This window comes from Lathamus discolor, chromosome 24, assembly GCF_037157495.1.
Source record: "Lathamus discolor isolate bLatDis1 chromosome 24, bLatDis1.hap1, whole genome shotgun sequence".
In the NCBI taxonomy this organism is placed as follows: domain Eukaryota; kingdom Metazoa; phylum Chordata; class Aves; order Psittaciformes; family Psittacidae; genus Lathamus; species Lathamus discolor.
The window spans coordinates 1,128,269-1,151,336 of NC_088907.1; the positions used below are offsets into that span (position 1 = coordinate 1,128,269).

Below are 23,068 nucleotides of genomic sequence, written 5' to 3' on the forward strand. Positions count from 1 at the left end.
CTCGCCAGGCCCCGCCCCGCAGCGCCCGGACCGCACCATCCGGCCGCGGATGGGGAGGGGGGAACGCGCGGCACCGGCCTGAGAAGCGCATGCGCGCTCCCTGTTTGCTGACACAAACACACACCTCCCCCCCCCCACCGCCAACACTTGGATTCGCCCCTGAGAGCGCGACCGCGGGGGGCGTGGACGAGGGAGCGCTCAGCGCGCATGCGCACAGCGCCGCCGGCTGCCGCGGGCCCAGCGCGACCCAAACAAAGCGCGGGGTGCACGTGGGCACGGCGGGGGTGTCGCTGCGTCACGTGGTGACGTCATCTCCCCCCCCTTCGCCCCCCGGGGGCTCCACGTGGCAGCACCGGCGGGTGCGGGGGATCCCGTGACGTCAGAGCCCCGTGACGTCACGCCGGTGCCGGTGCGGCCCCGCCGCCGGTTGTTCTCCCCCCACCCCTCACAGGAGCCTCCGGCCCGCAGGGGGGCGCCCTCCGCCATCGGCCGCTCGGCGCTCGCTCCATCCCGCCGGGCCGTGCAGGGCGCGCAGGGGAGCGCCGATCGCGGCGGCGGCGCGATGAGCCTGGCGGAGGGCCGCGCCCCGCGGCGCACGGCCGGTAACCGGTTATCGGGGCTGCTGGAGGCCGAGGAGGAGGACGAGTTCTACCAGACCACGTACGGCGGCTTCACCGAGGTGCGCGGGGGGAGACCCCCGGAGGGGGGGGGGGGGGACGGGGACCATTGGAGGCGCTGCCCGAGCCCCGCGGCGATGGGGCCGTGACGCGGCCGCTCTGTCCCCGCAGGAGTCCGGGGACGACGAGTACCGGGGGGACCAGTCCGACAGCGATGACGAGGTGGACTCCGACTTCGACATCGACGAGGGCGAGGAGCCCACGAGCGACCAGGATGAGAGCGAGCCCAAGCGCCGCCGCCGCGTCGTCACCAAGGCCTACCGGGTGCGGGGGGCTCCGGGGCTTAAGGGAGCCCCAAGCCGCAGCCATCGCGGGGGGTTCCCCCTCCTCACGTCCTCTGCTCCGCCCCACAGGAGCCCCTCAAGAGCCTTCGCCCCAAGAAGCTCGACGTCCCCAGCGGCAGCTCCCAGAAGCCCCGAGAGGTGAAGTCCGTGCCCTTGGAGCTGCAGGAGGAGCTGGGAGACAGTGAGTGCGCGCAGGGTGGGCTGGAACCGGGGGTGACGGGGGGGGGTCCCCGGTGCGGCCATCGGCGAGCCCCGGTGCGGTGCCGCAGGCCGGAAGCACATGCGGCAGTCGACGACGGAGCACACGCGCCAAACGTTCCTGCGCATCCAGGAGCGGCAGGTCCAGTCCAAGCGCAAGAAGGGAGGCCCCAACTACGAGCGGCCGCTGACGCAGGAGGAGCTGCTGGAGGAGGCCAAGATCACGGAGGAGATCAACCTCCGCTCGCTGGGTGAGCCGCGCGGCCCCGGCGCTGCTGCGGGGAGAGGGGCCGGGGGCTGAGCCTGCCCTTCTCTCGGTCGCCGCTTGCACAGAGAACTACGAGCGCCTGGAGGCTGACAAGAAGAAGCAGGTTCAGAAGAAGCGGAAGTGCGTGGGGCCCGTTATCCGGTACTGGTCCGTCACCATGCCCCTGGTCCCAGAGCCGGGCAAGGAGGAGAACGTGGACGTGGAGGGGTGAGTTGGGCTCACCCGGATGGGGTCTTCACCCAGCGCGGCTCCTTCTGCCCTGGCTCCCAACTCTCCGGTGTGCTGAGGGATAAGCAGGTCCTGGGCAGTGCCTTGGAACCTCCCCACAGCCACAGTCCTGGGGGGGACTTGGGTGCATTTGGTGGCTCTGCCTGCTCTTGGCTTCCCCTCATCCCAGGGCTCTCCCTGTGGCTTTCCCCAGGCTGGACCAAGACCCCCAGCAGACGGAAGCAGCGCCAGCCCCGGCTCCCGCTTCCGCCGGGAAGTGCTCCCGCACCTTCATCTCCTTCAGCGACGACGAAACCTTCGAGCGGTTCTTCCCCAAGGCGAAGGCGCCGCGGCTGCCGGTGCGGGAGATCTGCCCCGTGACCCACAAACCGGCCGTGTACCGGGACCCCATCACCGACATCCCCTACTCCAACATCCGTGCCTTCAAAATCATCCGGGAGGCCTACAAGAAGTACATCACGGCGCACGGGCTGCCCAGCGCCGCTGCCTCCGCCGCCCTGGGGGCCGCGGCTGCCCCCGGCCCGGACCCCAGCGCCCGGCCCACCCGGCAGAAGATCGTCATCAAGCAGAGCGTCCCCATGGCCTGAGCGCTCCGCGGGGGCTGCGCCTCGAGGCCTCTCCTCGTCCTCACCTCCATGGGCAGTGGCTCCGTGCTCTATTTATCTCCTTCCTCCCTTTTTTGATATGGAAAAGAAATAAATCCAAGTAAGCCGCATCCAACGAAGGTGGGGACTCGTTTCCATTTCACTCGCAGCATCTGCAACACCAGGAGACCCTACAGTAAACACGGGGTGCGCTCAGCCCCTTGTTACCTGAGAGACCCTACAATAAACACGGGGTGCACTCAGCCCCTTGTTACCTGAGAGGCCCTACAAGAAACACGGGGTGCGCTCAGCCCCTTGTTACCTGAGAGACCCTACAATAAACACGGGGTGCGCTCAACCCCTTGTTACCTGAGAGACCCTACAAGAAACACGGGGTGCCTACAACCGCTTGTTTTCGGAGAGACCCTACAATAAACAAGCAGCGTGTTCCAGTGCAGCACTGCCATGGGAAGCCCCAGTGACGGTGGGGCTGTGATTCAGGGGCCTGGGGGTGTGCAAGGGCCAAGTCACCCCCATGCTCTTGGGGTGAAGAGGTAGAAAATGCCCCGGGTGAGGCCAGGGGGCTCGGGGGTCTCCAGGGGCCTGCGGGGCCCCATGCATGGTGTTCCCGGTCACCGTGCCCAGGGCACCCCCGCCCCGGTGGCGGCGGGGCTCCGGGGTGGAGCCGCGGGGCTGGCAGGGCTCGATAGCGCCCGGGGCTCTGGGGATACGTGATCCGCCCCTCCCGCTGCCGCCGGCCCAAGAAAACGCTGATCTCATGCCCTGCGCGGCCGGAGCCCTGCACTCAGCACAGGGGCTCGCACCCAGGCAGGCGCTGCCGCCCCACCAGACTCCAGGTAAAGGCACTGGGCTCCTTTGGGGGGGGGGGGGGTCAGGGTCATCACCCCCCCAGTGCCAGCGCCTCGGGGGTCCCATGGGCTGCTGGGGATCCCTGCTGCAAGGGATCCCCGTGCGGTCCCTCCCCGGGGCACCGGGTGCGTGTTCGTGTCCCCGGTGTCGGGTGGGGAATCCCAATGAGGCTCCTTTTGGGAAACCTGCCCCCGGGGCTGGAGGGGATTCGTGTCCTCAGTGTGTGCCCCTGCTGCCCCCCCCCCCCGGGGGCAAAGGGGCACTGGAGGGGAGGGGCAGGGGGCACCGGGGCTGCTGATCGACCCCCCCCATGCAGTGCTGGAGGCTGGGGGGGGGAACGCCGGGTCCTGGTCTTGGGAAGCACCTTGGAGCTGTGACTCGGTTTCCCCATGAGCTCCCCAAGCCACCACCCTGGACCCCCCCCAGCAATGGGAAGCCAATACCACCCCATGGCATGAAGGCTCCCTGCAGGCTGTGGCATGGAAGGGGATGCTGTGATCTGTGGGGTCCCCTGGCAGCGCAGGGCATCCCCAGCACCACGCCAGGAGCCTCGCACCAGGAACCCAGGCCCCTGCCGTGTCCCCCCCGCAGGCCGCCCACAGCCCCCGCCATGACGTCCTACCGGCAGGAGCTGGAGAAGTACCGGGACATCGATGAGGACAAGATCCTGCAGGAGCTGTCGGCCGAGGAGCTGGCGCAGCTGGACACGGAGCTGATGGAGATGGACCCCGAGGTGCGTCCCGGGGCTGAGCAGGGTGGGTGCCACCCGGCTGCGGGGACCCCCCCGGGGCTGACACGCTGCGTCCCCAGAACGTGCTGCTGCCGGCGGGGCTGCGGCAGCGGGACCAGACGCAGAAGAGCCCAACGGGGCCCCTGGACCGGGAGGCTCTGCTGCAGCACCTCGAGAAGCAGGCGCTGGAGGCTGGCGAGCGCCAGGACCTGGTGCCCTTCACCGGCGAGAAGAAAGGTGCAGGGACACGGTGGGGACCCTGGCGGGGATGGGGGGGACAGGGCCCCGCAGCACTGGGTATATTTAGCTTGGCACAACCGTCCTCGCCAGCAGCTCGGGTGTCTTGGGCGAGCTGGGCCCCCGCCAGCCCCGGGCACAGGCAATGTCACCCCCCCACTATGGCCACCCCTTGCAATGCCCCCCACCCAGCACAGCCACCCCTGGCAGTGACACCCCGGCAACGTCACCCCTCCGGTGCAGGCACCCGAACCCCACGGAGCATCAGCCCTGGGCCGGGCACCCACCGGCAGGGGCCCTGTGCTGCCATGGCCCTGCCAGCCCCGTCCCCGGGCCCTGCGAGCGTTGTCCCGGCCACTGCGAGGCTGGGCAGGGAGTGACGCGTGCCCGCACGCAGGGAAGCCCTTTGTGCCCAAGAACCCAACGCGGGAGATCCCGCGGGAGGAGCAGATCACGCTGGAGCCCGAGCTGGAGGAGGCCCTGGCCAACGCCACCGAGGCCGAGATGTGCGACATCGCCGGTGGGTCTTGAACGGGGCTGCTGCGTGGCACCATTGCCTTGCATGGGGCTGCCCCATTGCACCATTGCCTTGCATGGGGCTGCTGCATGGCACCATTGCCTTGCATGGGGCTGCCCCATCACACCATTGCCTTGCATGGGGCTGCTGCGTGGCACCACTGCCTTGCATGGGGCTGCCCCATTGCACCATTGCCTTGCATGGGGCTGCCGCATGGCACCATTGCCTTGCATGGGGCTGCCCCATCACACCATTGCCTTGCATGGGGCTGCCCCATCACACCATTGCCTTGCATGGGGCTGCCCCATCGCACCATTGCCTTGCATGGGGCCGCCCCATCGCACCATTGCCTTGCATGGGGCCGCTGCATGGCACCATAACCTTGCATGGGGCCGCTGCATGGCACCATAACCTTGCATGGGGCTGCTGCATGACACCATAACCTTGCATGGGGCTGCCTCATCACCCTGCAGCCTCACACGAGGCTGCCCCTTGCACCTCACCCTCAGCCAGGGGCACTGTCCCCCCCAGCAGGGCCCAAGGCAGCCTTGCACACTGCCCCGTGAGCAGCGGTGCCCTGGCCCCGTGTCACAGCCGGGCCCCCGGGCCCCTGCAGGCACACTGAGGGGGGGCTGTGGCCACCCGCAAGGGGACAGGGGCTCTGAGGCACCCACTGACACCCCCCCGGCCCCGCAGCCATCCTGGGCATGTACACGCTGATGAGCAACAAGCAGTACTACGACGCGATCTGCAGCGGGACCATCTCCAACACGGAGGGCATCAACAGTGAGTGCGCTGGGGACATGGGGACGGGGGGCAGAGGGTCCATGGGGCTGCTCAGGGGGGCATGCGGGGACCAGAACCCCTCCGGGATCCCCTGCGCTGACCCCATGCGCACACGCGTGCCCCAGGCGTGGTGAAGCCTGACACGTACAAGCCAGTGCCAGACGAGCCCCCGAATCCCACCAACGTGGAGGAGACGCTGCGGCAGATCCAGGCCAACGACGGGGCGCTGGAGGATGTCAACCTCAACAACATCAAGGTGAGGGACGTGGGGCAGCGTCCCCGAGCTGTCCCCAGTGCGCTAGTCCTGGGCTTGGGGTGTCCTCATGGGGCTGGTCCCTATCCCAGGGCACCGGTCCTCATCCAGGGGCATCCATGTCCCTTTGGTGACATCCCACATCCCCTCTGTGCCACTTACATCCCTTGGGTGACATCCAGCACCTTCCTGGGGATGCCCCTGTACCCTCAGAGACATCAATACCCCCTCAATACCACTGACATCCCCTCGGTGACATCCTGCATCCTTGGGGATGTCCCCATCCCCTCGGGGACACCCACACCCCCTCGCTGCAGGACATTCCTATCGCCACGCTGAAAGCCATCTGTGAGGCCATGAAAACCAACACCCATGTCAAGAAGCTCAGCCTCGTAGCCACCCGCAGCAACGACCCCGTGGCCAGCGTGAGTCCCAGCCCCGCGTCCCCCATGGCCCCAGACAGGGAGGGGATGCGGTCCCCTGCCCTGGTTTCCATCCTGGGCACCAACGAGGCCAGGTAACGGCGGCTTTTCCACCGTCACCTGGGGCATCGGTGGCCCAGGACATGCCAGATGGGGGGTGCCAGCCGTGGGTGCCACCCCGAGGTGACACCCTGAGGTGACACACAGGCCGTGGCTGAGATGCTGATGGAGAACAAGACCCTCCAGAGCCTCAACATCGAATCCAACTTCATCACCAGTGCTGGCATGATGAGCATCATCAAGGCCATGTACCACAACACCACCCTTAGTGAGCTCAAGGTGGACAACCAGGTAGGAACAGGCACCCATGGGGTGGCCTAGGGAGGGGACGGGGGTGTCCCCAGCGTCTCGGTGTGCCTGGCGTCACTCTGGCCCCACAGTGCCAGCGGCTGGGTGACACAGTGGAGATGGAGATGGCCACCATGCTGGAGCAGTGCCCCTCCGTCGTGCGCTTTGGCTACCACTTCACCCAGCAAGGTCCCCGTGCCCGTGCTGCCATCGCCATCACCAACAACAATGAGCTCCGTGAGTGTCCCCTGCCTGCCCCCGGGGCAGCAACGGCAGTGGGGCAGGGATGGGGGGAGCATGGTCCTGACCCCTCCTTCTTTCCTCTGCCCCCAGGGCGCAAGCAGAAGAAAACCTAAGGCGGCAGGAATGGGCTTCAGCTCCTGCTGCCTGCTGTAAATAAAGAGGATGGAGACACACGGCCTTGGGATCCACTCGGATGCATCCCAGGGCAGGATTTGTGCGTAGGGCTGGGATGGGCTGAGGGAGGGCAATGCAGCCGGGGGGCAGCAGGGGCACCCCCTCTTTTGCAGGGCTCGAGGCCCTTGTTAGCCTCTGGCTGTTAATCCACAGGGGATCCTGGATCCCTTCAGGTCAGGGCACTCATACCTGGAGGACTGAGGCCAGGAGGGGTGCAGGGATCAGGGCAACTCCCTGGGCGGGCAAGAGGTACCCCCCTGGCACAGAGCCGAGCACCCACGGCCTGGTGAGGTGCTGGGGGTGGGGGGACACAAAACACAGGGCCTATTTATAGGTTCCACCACCTATTTATAGCCAGGAGCTGAGCGAGCGGGTAAATCCCGGTGCCTGGAGCTAACATCACCCTGGGTAGCGCTGGCAGGGAAACCCCCCAGGAACAGGGCCCATCCCCACAGGGACCCTTGGGTGGGTGGTGCCTGCTGCCCCAGGGACGTGGACGCCAGCTCCGGGCACAGCCCCGTGCAGGACGGTCCCATAGGTGCACCCTGATGCGGGAGGCCCAGCAGAGACCCAAACCCGAGCAGGAAAGGGGGAGGGCAGCGTGCGCTGGCACTTCCCGAAGCACCGGGACAGCTGCTGGGGCTGGGGACGGGGTGAACCCAGCGCTGCCGCCCCGAAAGGCCACGACCCGCAGGCAGCTGCCAATGTGTGAGAAAATGAGCGGGACTTGTGCCAGGGCCGGGAGGGGATGGGGCAGGGCCAGGCCAAAGCCCACTGCTGGGCTGGTGGCGCCTGCAGGGCTCTGGCCAGGGTGCGGACACCCGGAAAGGGCACCAGGTTGAGCTCAAGTGACCGCAAAGCCCTTGGACTGCCAGGACCTGCCCCAGAGGCTCAGCCCCCTCCGTGCTCCCCAGCTGGGGACAGCGTGGGGGGGCCCTGCCCGTGGGGAGCGCTGGGGCAGCGGGGGGGGCTCACACCGGCAGCAGCAGGGGTGGCTCCTCCTCGTCAGAGTCGAATTCAGCGTTCTCATCCTTCACCCACTTGCCCGAGCGGTCCCGGATCCAGCCGGCGCTGGGGATGGACACAGTGAGAGCAGCTCCTCGCTGCCAGGAGCGCAGGGCCGGGGGGCCGGGACCCACCTCCGCAGCCTCAGGTACTGCTCCAGGGCCTGGCGCCTCTCGGGGCTGAGGGCTCTGGGCTGCCCCAGGCCTGATGAAGCTTTGCTTTTGCGGCTTGGCTGCGGCCGGGCTGGCGTCACCTCCGTGGGGTCTGGGAGGGCAGAGAGGGGCTGTGGGGAGCCACAGAGCCCGGGGCCATGCCCCTGCCTGTGCAGCCCCAGAGCTGCTGCCTGGCTCTTACCTGCTTGCCCACCACGATGCCCCAGCAGCAGAGCTGCAGTGCTGGTGACAGCTTCTCCCTCCTTCTGTGATGGCTCAGGCAGCACCGGAGCAGCACTCGGCCCCGTCCAAGCTCGTGAGCTGCTTCCCTCCACCCTGTGATGGGAGAAGGAGTCAGGGCCTTGTCCCACAAGCGCCCAACAGCAGCGAGGCCACAGTCCCCTCACAGGAAGCTCAGAGCTTTCCCCCATAGAACCATGGAATAGTCAGGGCTGGAATGGAGCTTGGGATCATCCAGTTCCAACCCCCCTGCCATGGGCAGGGACACCTCACACTGAACCATGGCACCCAAGGCTCTGTGCAACCTGGCCTTGAACACTGCCAGGGATGGAGCACTCACAACCTCCCTGGGCAACCCATTCCAGTGCCTCAGCACCCTCACAGGAAAGAATTTCCTCCTTATATCCAATCTGAACTACCCCTGTTTAAGTTTGAACCCGTTACCCCTTGTCCTGTCACTGCAGTCCCTGATGAAGAGTCCCTCCCCAGCATCCCTATAGGCCCCCTTCAGGTAGTGGAAGGCTGCTGTGAGGTCTCCACGCAGCTTCTCTTCCCCGGACTGAACAGCCCCAACTTCCTCAGCCTGTCTTCATACAGGAGGTGCTCCAGCCCCTGATCATCCTCGTGGCCTCCTCTGGACTTGTTCCAGCAGTTCCATGTCCTTTCTATGTTGAGGACACCAGAACTGCACACAGTGCTGCAGGTGAGGTCTCACCAGAGCAGAGCAGAGGGGCAGGATCAGCTCCATGCCTGCTGCTCACGGTGCTTTGATGCAGCCCAGGGTACGGTTGGTTTCTGGGCTGCGAGCGCACACTGCAGCCGGCCCATGTTCAGTTTCTCATGGACCGGCACCCCCAAGCCCTCCTCAGGGCTGCTCTGAATCTCTTCTCCATCTCCAGCAGTGAAAGCTCACCCCGTCCTCCGGCAGCAGCTGCTGTAGGGAGCTGCTTTCAGCAGAGCACTCTGGGCAATCCTCCTCGTCCGTGCCAGAAGAGGGGCCGGGGAGCCCTGGGGAGAGGAGGCAGAGCTCAGGAAGGGGCTGGCTTGGGTGGGGGGGGGGGTCTATATAAGAGTCACCCCCACCAACCTCTGCCTGCACCTCTTCCTTGGGCTGCAGCTTCTGCGCCGTGTCCTGGACCGAGCACTTCCTGCCATAGAAGCGCTGCAGGCCTGAAAGAGAGCAAAGAGGAGGGGGTGCGGGGGGAGATGTGTTTGCTCAGCCCCTCCCCACCCCCCCACCGCAGGCCCCCACTTACTGCTCCTGTGCTTCTTGCCAGCCCTGTGGACGCTCAGCACGTCGAGCGTGTCGAAGACGGGGCGGTGGGCGCACACGGTGCAGGCGTACCTGTGCCGGGGAAGGGGGGGGGGGGCTGCCATCAGCACCACACAGCACCGGGGGGGGGTTATGATGGGGGGGGGGCACTCACCTCCCGCTCCGCAGCAGCAGCGCCTCCTCCTCGGGGATGCAGCTGGCCAAGAGCTCCGCAACGCGCCTCTTCTGCGGGCGGCCGCGGGGCACGGGCTGAGCTGCTGCGGCAGGGACTCTGCCCCGGCCCGGCCCGGCCCGCAGGGAGCCCCTCGGGCCCCCGCACCCCGCTCTGAAGGGGGCGGAAGGGGAGAACCGGGGGTCGGCAGCGGGGAGCTTGGGGACGGGGACGGGGACGGGGCAATGCCGGGGAGCGGCTTCTGCGGCCTGCGCCGGGAGGGCAAGGCCGGGCCGGGGCTGAGGGAGCAGCGGGGGGGCAGAGGAAGGGCTGGGGCCGGAGGGGGGCTACGGAAGGGGTTGGGGGCCCCGGGGGTGCCCGGGCCTCACCTGCAGCACCCCGAGCTGCGCCGGGTCGTCCCCATCCCGCTTGAAGGACATGGCGGCGGCCGCGGGTTGCTATGGGAACCGCGCTCCCCTCGCCCCGCTTCCGGGGGTCTCCTCCCGGCGGGCTCCGCGCGGGCGCGGCCACCAATGAGAGCGTGGGACGGGCGGCCTCGGCCCCGAGGCATGATGGGAGTTGTAGTTCCGCCGTGCCTCCCCCGCGGGGGTCTGGGGTTACAGCCCCCCCCCCCCGCCGGGGCCAGGGACCGGCGAGGCTCAGGGCCGGGGGTGCGGGAGGGCCCCGGGGAGGGGGTGAGGGCAGCGGCGCCCCTGCCCGCGGCGCGCCGGAGTCCCCCGCTTCGCCCCGAACTACGACTCCCAGAGGCCTCCGCGAGAGCGGCTGGGCCGGGCCATGGCGTCTCCGCCTCCCCCGGGGGCTCCCGGTGGCAGCGGCGGGTCCGGGCCTGCCCCCGTGAGCGGCGGCCGCAGCAGCGCCGGGCCCTGGGCACGACCCGGCCCGGGCCGGGGCTGTTCCATGAGCCCCCCTCGCCTCGCCGTCCGGACATGGCGGCGGGGAGCGGGGCCCCGGGAGCCTCCGCCCGGGAGCACCGCCTGCAGCCCGGGGACACGCTGCCGGGGCTGGCGCTGCGCTACGGGGTGACGGTGAGCGCCGGGGGCAAGGGGGGCAGAGGGGGCCTTGTCCCCACGGGGCCATCCCCGCCTCCCCCCGTCCTTGTCCCCTTCCTGCCCTTACCCCCGTCCCCATCCCATCGTCACCCCCGTCCCCATCCTGCCCTTACCTCTGTCCCCATCCCATCCTCGTCCTTGTCCCCATCCCATCCTTGTTCTTGTCCCCATCCCATCCTCATCCTCGCTCCCGTCCCCACCCTTACCCTGTCCCCGTTCCTGTCCCCATCCCGCCCCGGCAGATGGAGCAGATCAAGCGCGCCAACCGCCTCTACACCTCGGACACCATCTTCCTCAAGCCCACCCTGCTCATCCCCGTGCCGGGGCAGCCCAGGGGCCCCAGCCCCGAGGACAAGGCCGCGCCCGCCCCTTCGGGGGCTGCCCCGGCCGCCCCCGCCGTGTCCCGCCACGACCTCTCGGCCACCGATTTCCTGCACCAGCTCGATGCCGAGATCGGGCGCTCCAAGGCGGTGGCAGCGCAGCGGCTCCGCAGCGGCAGCACCGGGTGAGCCCCCCCGACCCCCGTGCGGGGTAACCGGGGTCTTGTAGGAGGGGTTTTGCCCGCAGGGGGTGGGCAGGGGGCCACCCCCTCAGTGCCACCCCCTGCACCCCTGCAGCGCAGCGCAGGTTGAAGGCGCTCGGAGCCTGGATGCCAGGGCCCCAACCGCCCCCCGGGGCCCCCGCCTCGGCCCCCGGCCCCTCACCAGGACCCCCCGGGCCGCTGCGCTCCGCGATGCAGAGGATGAGATCTTCACGTTGTGATGCTGGGGCCGCCGAGGCTGTGACGTCGTGATGACGGTGACGGGGATCCCGGGACACCCCGGCACCCAGCCCCTGCTGCACATAGGGGTGGGGACCCAGGGACGTGGGGAGGGCTGGGACGTGGTGTCCTTTCCTTCTCTCTTTCAAGGGACCTTTCCTGCTGCAGGGACACCCAGCGCCTAATGGCAGAGCCAGCCTCCTTGCGGGAGTACTGGGGGATGGCACCCGGAGCTACTGGGAGCTACTGGACAAGATTTACCAGCGGACACTTTCCTTTTGGTCGTATTTATTTGTACGTCTTTGCTCGCCGGGGGGGGACCCCGGTGCCAGTGCCTGGACCCACATGGGGAGGGGGACAGGCACCTCCCGCCCCAGAGCCTGGAAATAAACTGGAGCACTGTTACCTGGCTCTGCCTGTTCCTCACACCCGGGGACACCACCACAACCCCCTGGGGACGTGGTCACCCCCCTCGGGACATGATTGCCCCCCCTGCCAGAGGGATGGGGACACGGTTGTCCCCTTGGGACTGTGGTTACCCCATTGGGGACATGGGCACCACCCTGAGGACAAGGGCACCTTGCAGGGGATTTGGTCACCCCCTGAGGGTGCTGGCACCCCCCAGGGAAACGATCTGGGGCCCCGGTCATGCCCCCGGGGCTGTGGCACCCACTCGGGGCATTATCCCCCCCCCCAGGGCACCCGCGGGACCTGGGTGCCACACCGCGCAGTGCCACCAGGTGTCACCCTGGGCCCGCAGCCCTGGCCCCCCCCCCAGGGACCCACTGGAGCCTCAGGGGTGTCCCCAGGGCCACCTAAACCCCCCCGGATGTCCCCAGGGTCCCTCTGTCCCCCGTGGGGGATGCCGGTGGCAGTTGAGGACAGAAGGGTCAGTGCCCCATGGGGGAGCTCAGTGTTCCCAGTAGCTCCCAGTAGCTCCCAGTCCCCACTGGGCCAAGTGCACACGGGTGTGCAAAGAGCCACGGGCTGGTGCGGGAGAGGGGACAGGTTCCCCACTCGGGGAGGGGGGGGTCACGGAGGTGACAGCCCCACTGCAAGCTCTGGTGCAAGGGTCTCTGCACATGTGCATGGATGTGCATTGCATGTTCATGGGTACGCATGGGTGTGCATCACATGTGCATGGATGTGCATCACATGTGCACGCACACGCGTGTGCAAGCCGCGCTCAGCCGCTAATGAGGATCATGTCATTAACGGGGATTAACGCCTATCTATAGGGTGGCCTCCGCTGGCAGGGGGCCGGGACAAGCGGCCCACGGAGGTCCCCGGTCCCGCCCCCGGCCCCGGCCCCGGTCCCCGGTCCCGTCCCGGCCCGTTCCGGGGCGGAGCCGCTCGGGGCTGCTCGGCTCCGCTCGGGACCGCTCGGGGCGCGGAGCCGGTACCGAGCGCGGAGGGGTCGGGGCGGGAGGGGCTCGTGTCGCGGGGGGGGGGGGGGGGGGGGTATTGGGGTGTGGAAGGGGGGGGTCCTGCGGGTGTTGGGGTCATGTGGGGGGTGCGTGGGGTGTTTCGGGGGGTGCTTGGGGCGCTGTGCGGGACGCGGGGGTGCGGGGGGTGCTTGGGGCACTGGGAGCGCTGGGACGGGGGCACAGAGGCACTGAAACGGGGGCACTGGGAGCACTGGGAGGGGGCACCAGGATGGGGATACGGGGGCACTGAAACGGGGGCACTGGGACCACCGCGGGGAGGGCGCTGGGAGCAGGCACCGGAGATCCCACCCCCGCGCTGGGGGATCCCCGCATCCCTCCCTCCCCAGCGCTGCCCTGTGCCCCCCCCCCCCGTGCCTCAGTTTCCCCCGCTGAGATCAGCCCCCCTCAGCCCTGCGCGGCGATGCCGGCGCTCCCGCTGCCCTCCCTCCTCCTCCTCCTCCTCCTCACCCCCGGCCCCCCCCGGGGCGCGGCGCAGCCCTTCCCGCAGGACCTGGTTGCCCGCAGCACCGTGGGGCTCGCAGGTGAGCGGCGGGGGCGGGGTGAGGGTACCGGGGCCGGGGGGGGGGGGGGTTGGGGGGGGGGGGGGTCACGAACCCCTCTGCCCCGCAGCCACCGCCGCCTACCCCCGGTTCGGGGGCCTCCGGGGGGACAACGTCACAGCGCAGCTCGGCCTCGACTTCCAGCGCATGCTGCGGCTCAACGGAACCCTCTTCGTGGCTGCCCGGTGAGCGCGGCCGCACGCTCGGGGCCGCTTGTGCCGGCCGGGCGGGTGCGCGCTCCGCTCCCGTCTCTGGGCTCGTCCGCGGCTGGTGCGCGCTTGGGCACCCTCGTGTGTGCTTGGGCACCCTCGTGTGTGCTTGTGCATCCTTGGGCATCCTTGTGTGTGCTTGTGAACCCTTGTGTGTGCTTGGGCATCCTTGTGTGTGCTTGGGCACCCCTCGTGTGTGCTTGGGCATCCTTGTGTGTGCTTGGGCACCCTCGTGTGTGCTTGGGCATCCTTGTGTGTGCTTGGGCACCCTCGTGTGTGCTTGGGCACCCCTCGTGTGTGCTTGGGCATCCTTGTGTGTGCTTGGGCACCCTCGTGTGTGCTTGGGCATCCTTGGGCATCCCTGTGTGTGCTTCTGAACCCTTGTGTGTGCTTGGGCATCCCTGTGTGTGCTTGGGCATCCTTGTGTGTGCTTGGGCATCCTTGGACATCCCTGTGTGTGCTTGGGTACCCTCGTGTGTGCTTGTGCATCCTTGGGCATCCCTGTGTGTGCTTGGGCACCCTTGTGTGTGCTTGGGCATCCTTGTGTGTGCTTGGGCACCCTCGTGTGTGCTTGTGTGTGCTTGGGCATCCTTGTGTGTGCTTGGGCACCCTTGTGTGTGCTTGGGCATCCTTGGGCATCCTTGTGTGTGCTTGTGTACCCTTGTGTGTGCTTGTGTGTGCTTGGGCATCCTTGTGTGTGCTTGGGTACCCTCGTGTGTGCTTGGGCATCCTTGGGCATCCTTGTCTGTACCTGTGTGTGCTTGTGAACCCTCGTGTGTGCTCGGGCACCCTTGTGCATCCTTGTGTGTGCTTGGGCATCCTCGTGCGTGCTTTGGCACCCTTGTGTGTGCTTGGGCATCCTTGGGCATCCTTTTGTGTGTGCTTGTGCATGCTTGTGTGTGCTCATCTGTGCTTGTGTGTGCTTGCACCAGCTGATGCATACTTACACATGCTTGTGCATGTGTGTGCTCGTACATCCTTTTGTGTGCTCATCCGTGCCTGTGTGCGCTTGTACATCCTTGTGCGAGCACACGCTTTGTACACGCTCATGTTCTGTGCGTGCTCGCCCATGCCTGTGTGTGCTTGCCCCGGCTCCTGCACACTTCCACACGTTTGCGCACGCCTGTGCCGCGTGTGCTCGTTCAGGCCTGGTTCTGCTGCTGGGGACCGTGCAAACCGGGTGTGCTTGGCCGCCTGGGCCCCCCTGCAAGCGCTTGCCCCACTTCTGCGAGCTCGCCCCCCCGGGCACACTTGTGCTGCCGCCGCGTGCTCCTGCACACTCGTGCGTGCTTGTGCCCCCCGTCCCTTCCCATGGCCCCGTTCCATTCCCGTCCCCACCTTGTGCATGGCACAAGCCCCCGTGCCCCTCGCACGCTCACGCCTCCCCCCCCAGGGACCACATCTACGCCTTCGACCTGGGGCAGGACAAGGGGACGCTGTACCCTGAGCGGGTAAGGGGGCTGGGGACCCCCCCCCCCGGGGTGCAGGGGAATTGGGGTCCCCGAGCCCACCCCCAAATCTGGCCCCGCAGCACCTGACCTGGGAGACGCGGGACAGGGCCAACTGCGCCATGCGGGGCCGGCTGCAGGTACGGGGGGTTGGGGTTCGGGGGTACAGGTGGAGGGGGGGCAGAAGCAGGGGGGTGTGGAGGTACAGGGGTACAGAGATGGGGGTTCATGGGGTGCACATGGTGGGGGTACAGCATGTGGGGGTGCGGTAGTGCATGGGATGGGGGTACAGGGTATGGCGGTGCAATGGGGTACGTGGTACAGGGGCATGGGGTAAAGGCGCGCAAGGGCGCGTGCTGTGGGGGTGCAGAATATGGGGGACACGAGGGATGGGGCCAGGGCGGGGGAAGGTGGTGACGCCGCGGCCCCTGCGCAGGATGAGTGCCACAACTACATCAGGGTGCTGGTGCCCCGCGACGCCCGCACCCTCCTGGCCTGCGGCACCAACGCCTTCAGCCCCCTCTGCCGCACCTACCAGGTGGGGGTCCGGGGGTCATGAGCTGGGGGGGTCTCAGCTCTGGGGGTGATGGGGGGGGGGGCTGTGACCGCCGTGCCCCGCCCCCCCCCCAGGTGAGCAGCCTGGAGCAGGAGGGGGAGGACGTGAGTGGCCAGGCCCGGTGCCCCTTTGACGCCCAGCAGAGCATCGTCGCCCTCTTTGTTGGTGGGTGCTGGACTCGGGTTGGGGGGCCCGGGGCTGCCCCGGGGGGGGGCCCGGGGGTGATGCCGGGGTCTCCCCTTGCAGACGGCAGCCTCTACTCTGCCACCGTGGCCGACTTCCAGGCGAGCGATGCCGTCATTTACCGCAGCCTCAGCCCCGGCCGCCCGCCCCTGCGCACCCTCAAGTACAGCTCCCGCTGGCTGCAGGGTACCCGGAGGGGTCCGGGGGGAGGTTGAGGGGCAGGGGGTGATGGGGGCACAGCGGGGATGTGGGGGAATGGGGGTGAAGGGGAGGGGGTGAGCACAGGGATTCAGAGCAGCCCTGAGGAGGGCTTGGGGGTGCCGGTCCATGAGGAACCGAACATGAGCCGGCTGCAGTGTGCGCTCGCAGCCCAGAAACCAACCGTACCCGGGGCTGCATCAAAGCACCGTGAGCAGCAGGCATGGAGCTGATCCTGCCCCTCTGCTCTGCTCTGGTGGGACCTCACCTGCAGCACTGTGTGCAGTTCTGGTGTCCTCAACATAGAAAGGGCATGGAACTGCTGGAACAAGTCCAGAGGAGGCCACGAGGATGATCAGGGGCTGGAGCACCTCCCGTATGAAGACAGGCTGAGGAAGTTGGGGCTGTTCAGCCTGGAGAAGAGAAGGCTGCGTGGGGACCTCAGAGCAGCTTCCAGTACCTGAAGGGGGCCTATAGGGATGCTGGGGGGGGACTCTTCATCAGGGACTGCAGTGACAGGACAAGGGGTAACGGGTTCAAACTGAAACAGGGGAAGTTTAGGTTGGATCTAAGGAGGAAATTCTTTCCTGTGAGGGTGCTGAGGCACTGGAATGGGTTGCCCAGGGAGGTTGTGAGTGCTCCATCCCTGGCAGTGTTCAAGGCCAGGTTGGATGAAGCCTTGGGTGCCATGGTTCAGTGTGAGGTGTCCCTGCCCATGGCAGGGGGGTTGGAACTGGATGATCCCAAGCTCCTTTCCAACCCAACCCATTCCATGGTTCTACGCGGGCCAAGGATGGGAGGTGATGGGGGCTGACGTCCCTCCCACCCCCCCCCCCCAGAGCCCCACTTTGTCCAGGTGCTGCCCTACGGCCCCTTCGTCTACTTCTTCTTCCGGGAGGTGTCGGTGGAGCTCCGCGCCATGGGCAAGGTGGGCACGGGGGCAGCGGGGCCGCGGTGCGGGCTCGGGGCGCGGTGCCGGGGCTGACGCCCGGTGGTGCTGGTGCAGGTGCTGGTGGCGCGGGTGGCGCGCGTCTGCCGCAACGACGGCGGGGGCTCGGCGCGGGTGCTGGAGCGGCGCTGGACCTCGTTCCTCAAGGTGCGGCTGCTCTGCGCCCTCCCCGGGGACTCCGTCTTCGCCTTCGATGTCCTGGAGGCCGTGACCCCACCCCGGGCCCTGCACGGCCGAGCCGCGGTCCTTGCCCTCTTCGGCACCCAACCCAACAGGCACGGGGAGGGGGTTATGGGATGGGGGCAAGGGGATGGGGACATGGGGATGGGGACATGGGGATGGGGACACGGGGATGGGGATATGGGGATGGGGATATGGGGATGGGGACACGGGGATGGGGATATGGGGATGGGGACACGGGGATGGGGATATGGGGATGGGGACATCGGGATGGGGCTATGGGGAGGGGGACATGGGAATGGGGATATGGGGATGGGGATATGGGAATGGGGATATGGGGATGGGGACATGGGGATGGGGACATGGGGCTGGGGATATGGGAATGGGGATATGGGGATGGGGACATGGGGATGGGGACATGGGGCTGGCGATATGGGGATGGGGACACGGGGATGGGGATATGGGGATGGGGATGGGACATGGGGATGGGACATGGGGATGGGGCTATGGGACTGGGGCTATGGGGATGGGGATATGGGGATGGGGACATGGGAATGGGGATATGGGGATGGGGATGGGGGCAAGGGGATGGGGACACGGGGATGGGAACATGGGGATGGGGATATGCAGATGGGAGGAAGGGGATGGGGACACAGGGACGTGGTCTTGTGGAGGACATGGGGTTAGCCAAGGGGAGATGGGGAGCGGGCATGGGGGGACATAGAGACATGAGGGCGATGGTGACTCGGGGTGCGCCCATGGGAGATGGGGCCACTGGGCCGGAGCCCCAGTGGGGCAGGACCCAGGGACAAAGACCTCGGGGAACAGCAGGAAGGGACCAACAGGGACGTGGAGGGTCCCTGGGCAACCCCAGCCCCCCCCGGCCCCGCTGCAGCATCCCCGGCTCCGCCGTCTGCGCCTTCTACCTGGCGGACGTGGAGCGGGCGTTTGAGGGCCCCTTCGCTGAGCCCCGCGGCGCTGCCGGCGCCTGGACCCCGGTGCCCGAGGAGCGGGTGCCCCAGCCCAGGTACCCCCAGCCCCGCTCCGGACCTCCCGGCCCCCCCCCCCTCCGCTGCTGCGGCGGCGCCTGCCCCACGGTGCCCCCGCTGTGCCGCAGGCCCGGCTGCTGCGCGGGGATGGGACCGGCCGCGGGCATCAGCACCTCCGCGGACTTCCCGGATGAGACCTTGTCCTTCGCCAAGGAGCATCCCCTGCTGCACGGGGCCGTGGCACCCGCGGGGGGGCGGCCCCTGTTCACCCGCACCGGCACCAGGTGCGCGATGGGGGCCGGGGGCGCTGGTTTGGGTGCGGGAGCTGCGGGAGCGTCCCTGTGCGAGCGGTGCGGGAGCTGCGGGAGCTGCGGGAGCATCCTGGTGCGAGGGGTGCGGGTGATGCAGGAGCGTCCTTGTGTGAGGGGTGCAGAGGATGCAGGAGCGTCCTTGTGTGAGGGGTGCGGGTGATGCAGGAGCGTCCTTGTGTGAGGGGTGCGGGTGATGCAGGAGCATCCCTGTGAGAGGGGTGCGGGTGATGCAGGAGCGTCCTTGTGTGAGGGGTGCGGGTGATGCAGGAGCATCCCTGTGCGAGGGGTGCAGATGATGCAGGAGCGTCCCGGTGCGAGGGGTGCGCAGCTGCACGGGTGCTGCGCAGGCTGACGCGGCTGGCGGCGGACACGGGCGCGGGGCCGTGGAGGAACCAGACCGTGCTCTTCCTGGGTGCGGAGGACGGGCGGGTGCTGAAGGTGCTGATGGGGACGCAGCAGCCCCCCGCGGGCACCCCAGCGCCCGGTGACGGTGACGGGGACACCGGCTCGGAGGCGCTGCTGCTGGAGGACATCAGCCTCTATGACCCCGGGCGGTGAGGGCCGGGCAATGGGTGCGGGGGGGTCTTAGGTACCATGGGGCTGGGGGTACTGGTGGTGCTGCAGGGCTCATGGGCATCGTAGGTGCTAAGAGGCGGACAGTGTTGATGGGTGCAGCAGGGGTGCGGGTGCTGTACAGGTGCTGCGGGGTCATGTAGGTGCCATGGGGCACTGAGTGCAGTCACGATGGGTGCCACGGGGCAGTCACAATGGGTGCTACAGGGCTGTGGGTGCAGTCACGATGGGTGTCATGGGGCTATGGGTGCCATTGCGCTATGGGTGCAGTCATGATGGGTGCCATGTGTCCAGTCACGATGGGTGCTATGGGTGCAGTCACGATGGGTGCTATGGGTACAGTCACGATGGGTGCTATGGGTGCAGTCACGATGGGTGCTATGGGTGCAGTCACGATGGGTGCTATGGGGCAGTCATGATGGGTGCTATGGGTGCAGTCATGATGGGGGCTATGGGGCTATGGGGCAGTCACGCTGGGTGCTATGGGGCAGTCACGATGGGTGCTAAGGGTGCAGTCATGATGGGGGCTATGGGGCTATGGGGCAGCCACGATGGGCGCTATGGGTGCAGTCACGATGGGTGCTATGGGGCTATGGGGCAGTCACGATGGGCGCTATGGGTGCAGTCACGATGGGTGCTATGGGGCTATGGGGCAGTCACGATGGGTGCTATGGGTGCAGTCATGATGGGGGCTATGGGGCTATGGGGCAGTCACGATGGGTGCTACGGGTGCAGTCATGATGGGGGCTATGGGGCTATGGGTGCAGTCACACTGGGTGCTATGGGGCAGTCACGCTGGGTGCCGTGGGGCTGCAGGTGCCGGGGCCCGCGCGGTGCCAGCCGGGTGCTGGGGCTGGAGCTGCACGGGCCGGGCCAGGAGCTCTTCGTGGCCTTCGCGGGGTGCTTGGTGCGCCTGCCCCTGGGCCGCTGCGCCCAGCACGGGGCCTGCCGCAGGTGAGCCGGGGCCCACGGGGGGGACACGGGGCAGGCGCGGGCGGCTCCAGCACCTGGGTCCCCCCGCACAGGAGCTGCTTGGCCGCCCGGGACCCCTACTGCGTGTGGCTGCCTCCCGCCGGCTGCGTCCCGGTCCCCGAGCACCTCCCGTGAGTGCCCCCCCTTTCCCCGGGGGTCCCTTCCCTTCCCTTCCCTTCCCTTCCCTTCCCTTCCCTTCGGGGGCGCTGAGGCCGCCCCGGCCCTGACCCGTCCCTGTCCCCCGTGACCCAGGATCGGCCCCGCGCCGGGCACGGACGGAGCCCCCGGGAGCTGCGCGGGTGAGGCCGGGGGTGAGAGGGGGCCCCGCGGGCGCGGTGCGGGGGGCACCGGGGTGGGGGGGGGTGTCCTGGGCTGACCCCGGGCTGCTCCCACAGAGCCCGCGGCTGCGGGGGACGGCGGCGGGGACAGAGCCCACGGTCAGTGAGAGCCCCCCCCCCCCCCCGGCACGGAATGGGAGGGACCGGGGTGGGAGGGGCCCCACGGAGCAGGGGCGGAGCCTGAGGGGGGCGGGACCACCGGGAGCGGGGCTGGGGGGGGGGCCGGGCCCCGTGCGTGCCCCGCGCCCTGACGGCTGCTCCCGCAGGGGTTCGGGGCCCGGGCCCGGGCGCCGCGGTGCCGGTGCCGGTGCTGGTGGGCTCCGTGCTGGGCGCCTTCGCGCTGGGCGCCCTGGCCGCGGGGCTGCTCTCGGCCTCCTGCCGCCGCCCCGCTGCGCCCAAGGCCCCCCCGGAGCCGGCCCCGCCGCCCGCCCCGCGCCTCTACCCCGTGCTCGGGCCCCCGCCGGAGCCGCCCCGCGCCGAGGCCTCGCTGCAGGCGCCCCCCGAGGCCCCCCCGGAGCGGGCACCGGAGCCGCGGCGCGGCCCCCACGGGTGCCTGGAGCCCGCGGGGCCCGGGCCCCCGCGCACGCGCGCGCTGGGGGAGCCGCGGCCGCTGCCCCCCCCCGGCCCCGGCCCCGGCCCCGGCCCCGGCCCCGGCCCCGGCTCCTTCAACCGGGTCCAGCCCCGAGCCGCCGGGCCCGGCCCGCAGCGCCTGGATGTGCCCCCCGACAGCCCCCCCCCGCCGCGCCGGGCCCTGGCGCAGCGGCACTCGCTGGAGGCGGGGCCGCCGCTCGGGGCCCCCGGCCTGCCCCGGGGCCTCACCCGCATGCACTCGCTGGGGGGGCCCGGCGGGGCCCGGCCCCGAGCCCTGGAGCGCTCCTGCTCCACGAAGCCCCCGCTGCTGCCCAAGCCCCTGCAGGCGCCGGCAGCCCCCGGGTGGCCCTGACCCCGCCCCAGGGTGAGGAGGGGTCCCCGTGTGCGCCCTGCGCTGACCCCGTCCCCAGCTCCGCACCCCAGGGGCTTTTCCTTGCCTGGTTTTGGGGGGTTTGGTCCTTTCTAATTTATTTGCTGCTTTGGATGGGGGGGGGGGGGAGCCGCTACCGTGCACCCCCCCCCTCCATGCCAGAGCTTGGCGCATCCTACTGTGTAGGAGCGGGGCCCGGCCCTGCGCTGCTCATTCATTCATGCTCATTAAAGCCGCGTCGCTCCCATGCTGGTGCCCGCCTGGCTCTGGGATGGGATGGGATGGGGGGGGGGGAAGGTGCCACCAGGCCCCTGGGCCCGCACTGGGGGTCCAGGCTGGTGCTGGTGCAGTGATGGCACGCGAAGGGGCTGACACCAGGGGTAAAGGGAAGCTGCTCACTGAGGTGGTGCTGGTTTAGAATCATAGAATGGGTTGGGTTGGAAAGGAGCTTGGAATCATCCAGTTCCAACCCCCTGCCATGGGCAGGGACACCTCACACTAAACCATCCCACCCAAGGCTTCATCCAATCTGGCCTTGAACACTGCCAGGGATGGGCAACCGATTCCAGTGCCTCAGCACCCTCACAGGAAAGAATTTCCTCCTTAGATCCAATCTAAACCTCCCCTGTTTCAGTTTGAACCCGTTACCCCTTGTCCTGTCACTGCAGTCCCTGATGAAGAGTCCCTCCCCAGCATCCCTATAGGCCCCCTTCAGGTACTGGAAGCTGCTCTGAGGTCCCCACGCAGCCTTCTCTTCTCCAGGCTGAACAGCCCCAACTTCCTCAGCCTGTCTTCATACGGGAGGTGCTCCAGCCCCTGATCATCCTCATGCCCTCCTCTGGACTTGTTCCAGCAGTTCCATGTCCTTTCTATGTTGAGGACACCAGAACTGCACACAGTGCTGCAGGTGAGGTCTCACCAGAGCAGAGCAGAGGGGCAGGATCACCTCTTTCTTTTATTATGAAACACAGTAGAAAACCCCCCAAAATAGTATAAATGTTGAAATCTCTGCATTTCCAAACACTTTCCCTCAGTAGGAAAGGGGCTCCCAGCGTGGGGGCTCCTCGCCACAGTGCTGTTGGGGGCTGCTGTGAAGCAGCGCTTTCTGCTGTGCTAAAGCCCCAGCACCGCGCCTGGCACGGGGGAGCCAAGCTGATCAAGGCAGGATTAAAGAAATAATCCGATTTGGCACCAAAAGGGCCCTGTGGGCACTGGGATGGGTGGGAGCTGGGATGGGGAAAGCTCCAGGGACCCGTGCCACACTCAGCTGAACACCCAGGGTTTGTCACTGCCCTTCGTGGTCCTTCAGTTCCTGCTTCCATGACCTCCCCTGCTCGTCCCCATCACGTTTACAACACCTTGCTTCTCATTTAGGGTAATGGGAACGGTTTAGAGCTGGTGAATGTGAACAAGAGGGAAATGCTCAGGGGAGACCTTCCAATATCTAAAGGGCCTGACAAACCTGGAGAGGGACTTTGGCCAAGGACCTGTAGGGCCAGGCCAAGGAGAATGGCTTGAAACTGCCCGAGAGGAGACTGAGATGAGCTCTTAGGCAGAAGCTATTCCCTGTGAGGGTGCCGAGGCGCTGGCACAGGGTGCCCAGAGAAGCTGTGGCTGCCCCATCCCTGGCAGTGCTCAAGGCCAGGTTGGACACAGGGGCTTGGAGCAAGCTGCTCCAGTGGAAGGGGTCCCTGTCCGTGGCAGGGGCTGGAGCTGGAGGAGCTTTAAGGTCCCTCCCAACCCA

General features: G+C 68.0%; 5 protein-coding genes across 9 annotated transcripts; 4 read left to right on the forward strand and 1 right to left on the reverse strand.

The window, feature by feature from the left end:
- Positions 1-250: 250 nt before the first annotated feature.
- On the forward strand, positions 251-2,375 carry VPS72 (vacuolar protein sorting 72 homolog). Its single transcript, XM_065660416.1, has 6 exons — positions 251-679; positions 789-941; positions 1,031-1,142; positions 1,231-1,410; positions 1,493-1,634; positions 1,849-2,375. Exons 1-6 carry the CDS (start codon positions 563-565, stop codon positions 2,240-2,242), a joined length of 1,098 nt encoding a protein of 365 aa, XP_065516488.1. The 5' UTR covers positions 251-562; the 3' UTR covers positions 2,243-2,375.
- A 196-nt stretch (positions 2,376-2,571) lies between these two features.
- TMOD4 (tropomodulin 4) lies at positions 2,572-6,821 on the forward strand. Of its 4 annotated transcripts, none has more exons than XM_065660408.1 (9): positions 2,572-3,096; positions 3,701-3,842; positions 3,920-4,076; positions 4,474-4,596; positions 5,290-5,379; positions 5,505-5,635; positions 5,950-6,057; positions 6,262-6,405; positions 6,495-6,821. In XM_065660408.1, the coding sequence occupies exons 2-9, from the start codon at positions 3,720-3,722 to the stop codon at positions 6,756-6,758; spliced, it is 1,140 nt and encodes a 379-aa protein (XP_065516480.1). In that variant the 5' UTR covers positions 2,572-3,096; positions 3,701-3,719; the 3' UTR covers positions 6,759-6,821. The 4 variants fall into 4 exon arrangements, with proteins under 4 accessions (XP_065516480.1, XP_065516479.1, XP_065516477.1 ...); XM_065660406.1 differs by lacking the exon at positions 2,572-3,096 and having other exon boundaries at positions 3,385-3,842; positions 6,495-6,639; positions 6,736-6,821; XM_065660405.1 differs by lacking the exon at positions 2,572-3,096 and having other exon boundaries at positions 3,378-3,842.
- Positions 6,822-7,146: 325 nt separating this feature from the next.
- Positions 7,147-10,692, reverse strand: SCNM1 (sodium channel modifier 1). 2 transcript variants are annotated; one of them, XM_065660413.1, is made up of 8 exons: positions 10,030-10,692; positions 9,644-9,814; positions 9,473-9,561; positions 9,304-9,386; positions 9,130-9,224; positions 8,179-8,312; positions 7,959-8,088; positions 7,147-7,890 (listed from the first exon to the last, which is right to left on the reverse strand). In XM_065660413.1, the coding sequence occupies exons 1-8, from the start codon at positions 10,587-10,589 to the stop codon at positions 7,791-7,793; spliced, it is 1,362 nt and encodes a 453-aa protein (XP_065516485.1). In that variant the 5' UTR covers positions 10,590-10,692; the 3' UTR covers positions 7,147-7,790. The 2 variants fall into 2 exon arrangements, with proteins under 2 accessions (XP_065516485.1, XP_065516486.1); XM_065660414.1 differs by having other exon boundaries at positions 9,644-9,714; positions 10,030-10,153.
- On the forward strand, positions 10,588-11,472 carry LYSMD1 (LysM domain containing 1). Its single transcript, XM_065659826.1, has 3 exons — positions 10,588-10,686; positions 10,953-11,215; positions 11,328-11,472. Exons 1-3 carry the CDS (start codon positions 10,588-10,590, stop codon positions 11,470-11,472), a joined length of 507 nt encoding a protein of 168 aa, XP_065515898.1.
- Positions 11,473-12,800: 1,328 nt separating this feature from the next.
- SEMA6C (semaphorin 6C) lies at positions 12,801-21,571 on the forward strand. The gene is made up of 18 exons (XM_065660422.1): positions 12,801-12,869; positions 13,307-13,439; positions 13,528-13,642; positions 15,060-15,117; positions 15,198-15,254; positions 15,551-15,652; positions 15,745-15,835; positions 15,917-16,039; positions 16,891-16,979; positions 17,058-17,275; positions 18,076-18,207; positions 18,298-18,453; positions 18,828-19,034; positions 19,870-20,007; positions 20,079-20,156; positions 20,278-20,336; positions 20,421-20,462; positions 20,630-21,571. Exons 2-18 carry the CDS (start codon positions 13,319-13,321, stop codon positions 21,304-21,306), a joined length of 2,463 nt encoding a protein of 820 aa, XP_065516494.1. The 5' UTR covers positions 12,801-12,869; positions 13,307-13,318; the 3' UTR covers positions 21,307-21,571.
- The last annotated feature ends 1,497 nt before the right edge of the window (positions 21,572-23,068 follow it).

What these genes read in the sequence shown, in the direction of transcription:
- VPS72 (XM_065660416.1), top strand. Translation starts at nt 563, where the DNA reads ATGAGCCTGGCGGAGGGCCGCGCCCCGCGGCGCACGGCCGGTAACCGG. An exon ending in GCAGGAGGAGCTGGGAGACA is followed by an intron (nt 1,143 to 1,230) that starts GTGAGTGCGCGC and finishes GCGGTGCCGCAG; the next exon opens with GCCGGAAGCACATGCGGCAG. An exon ending in GAGAACGTGGACGTGGAGGG is followed by an intron (nt 1,635 to 1,848) that starts GTGAGTTGGGCT and finishes GGCTTTCCCCAG; the next exon opens with GCTGGACCAAGACCCCCAGC.
- TMOD4 (XM_065660405.1), top strand. Translation starts at nt 3,420, where the DNA reads ATGCAGTGCTGGAGGCTGGGGGGGGGAACGCCGGGTCCTGGTCTTGGG. An exon ending in CAACACGGAGGGCATCAACA is followed by an intron (nt 5,380 to 5,504) that starts GTGAGTGCGCTG and finishes CGCGTGCCCCAG; the next exon opens with GCGTGGTGAAGCCTGACACG. An exon ending in AGCTCAAGGTGGACAACCAG is followed by an intron (nt 6,406 to 6,494) that starts GTAGGAACAGGC and finishes CTGGCCCCACAG; the next exon opens with TGCCAGCGGCTGGGTGACAC.
- LYSMD1 (XM_065659826.1), top strand. Translation starts at nt 10,588, where the DNA reads ATGGCGGCGGGGAGCGGGGCCCCGGGAGCCTCCGCCCGGGAGCACCGC. An exon ending in CGCTGCGCTACGGGGTGACG is followed by an intron (nt 10,687 to 10,952) that starts GTGAGCGCCGGG and finishes CCGCCCCGGCAG; the next exon opens with ATGGAGCAGATCAAGCGCGC. An exon ending in CTCCGCAGCGGCAGCACCGG is followed by an intron (nt 11,216 to 11,327) that starts GTGAGCCCCCCC and finishes GCACCCCTGCAG; the next exon opens with CGCAGCGCAGGTTGAAGGCG.
- SCNM1 (XM_065660413.1), bottom strand. Translation starts at nt 10,589, where the DNA reads ATGTCCGGACGGCGAGGCGAGGGGGGCTCATGGAACAGCCCCGGCCCG. An exon ending in TGGCAAGAAGCACAGGAGCA is followed by an intron (nt 9,387 to 9,472) that starts GTAAGTGGGGGC and finishes GCTCTCTTTCAG; the next exon opens with GCCTGCAGCGCTTCTATGGC. An exon ending in CAGTACCTGAGGCTGCGGAG is followed by an intron (nt 7,891 to 7,958) that starts GTGGGTCCCGGC and finishes GTCCATCCCCAG; the next exon opens with CGCCGGCTGGATCCGGGACC.
- SEMA6C (XM_065660422.1), top strand. Translation starts at nt 13,319, where the DNA reads ATGCCGGCGCTCCCGCTGCCCTCCCTCCTCCTCCTCCTCCTCCTCACC. An exon ending in ACCCTCTTCGTGGCTGCCCG is followed by an intron (nt 13,643 to 15,059) that starts GTGAGCGCGGCC and finishes CTCCCCCCCCAG; the next exon opens with GGACCACATCTACGCCTTCG. An exon ending in GAGCGGGTGCCCCAGCCCAG is followed by an intron (nt 18,208 to 18,297) that starts GTACCCCCAGCC and finishes GCTGTGCCGCAG; the next exon opens with GCCCGGCTGCTGCGCGGGGA.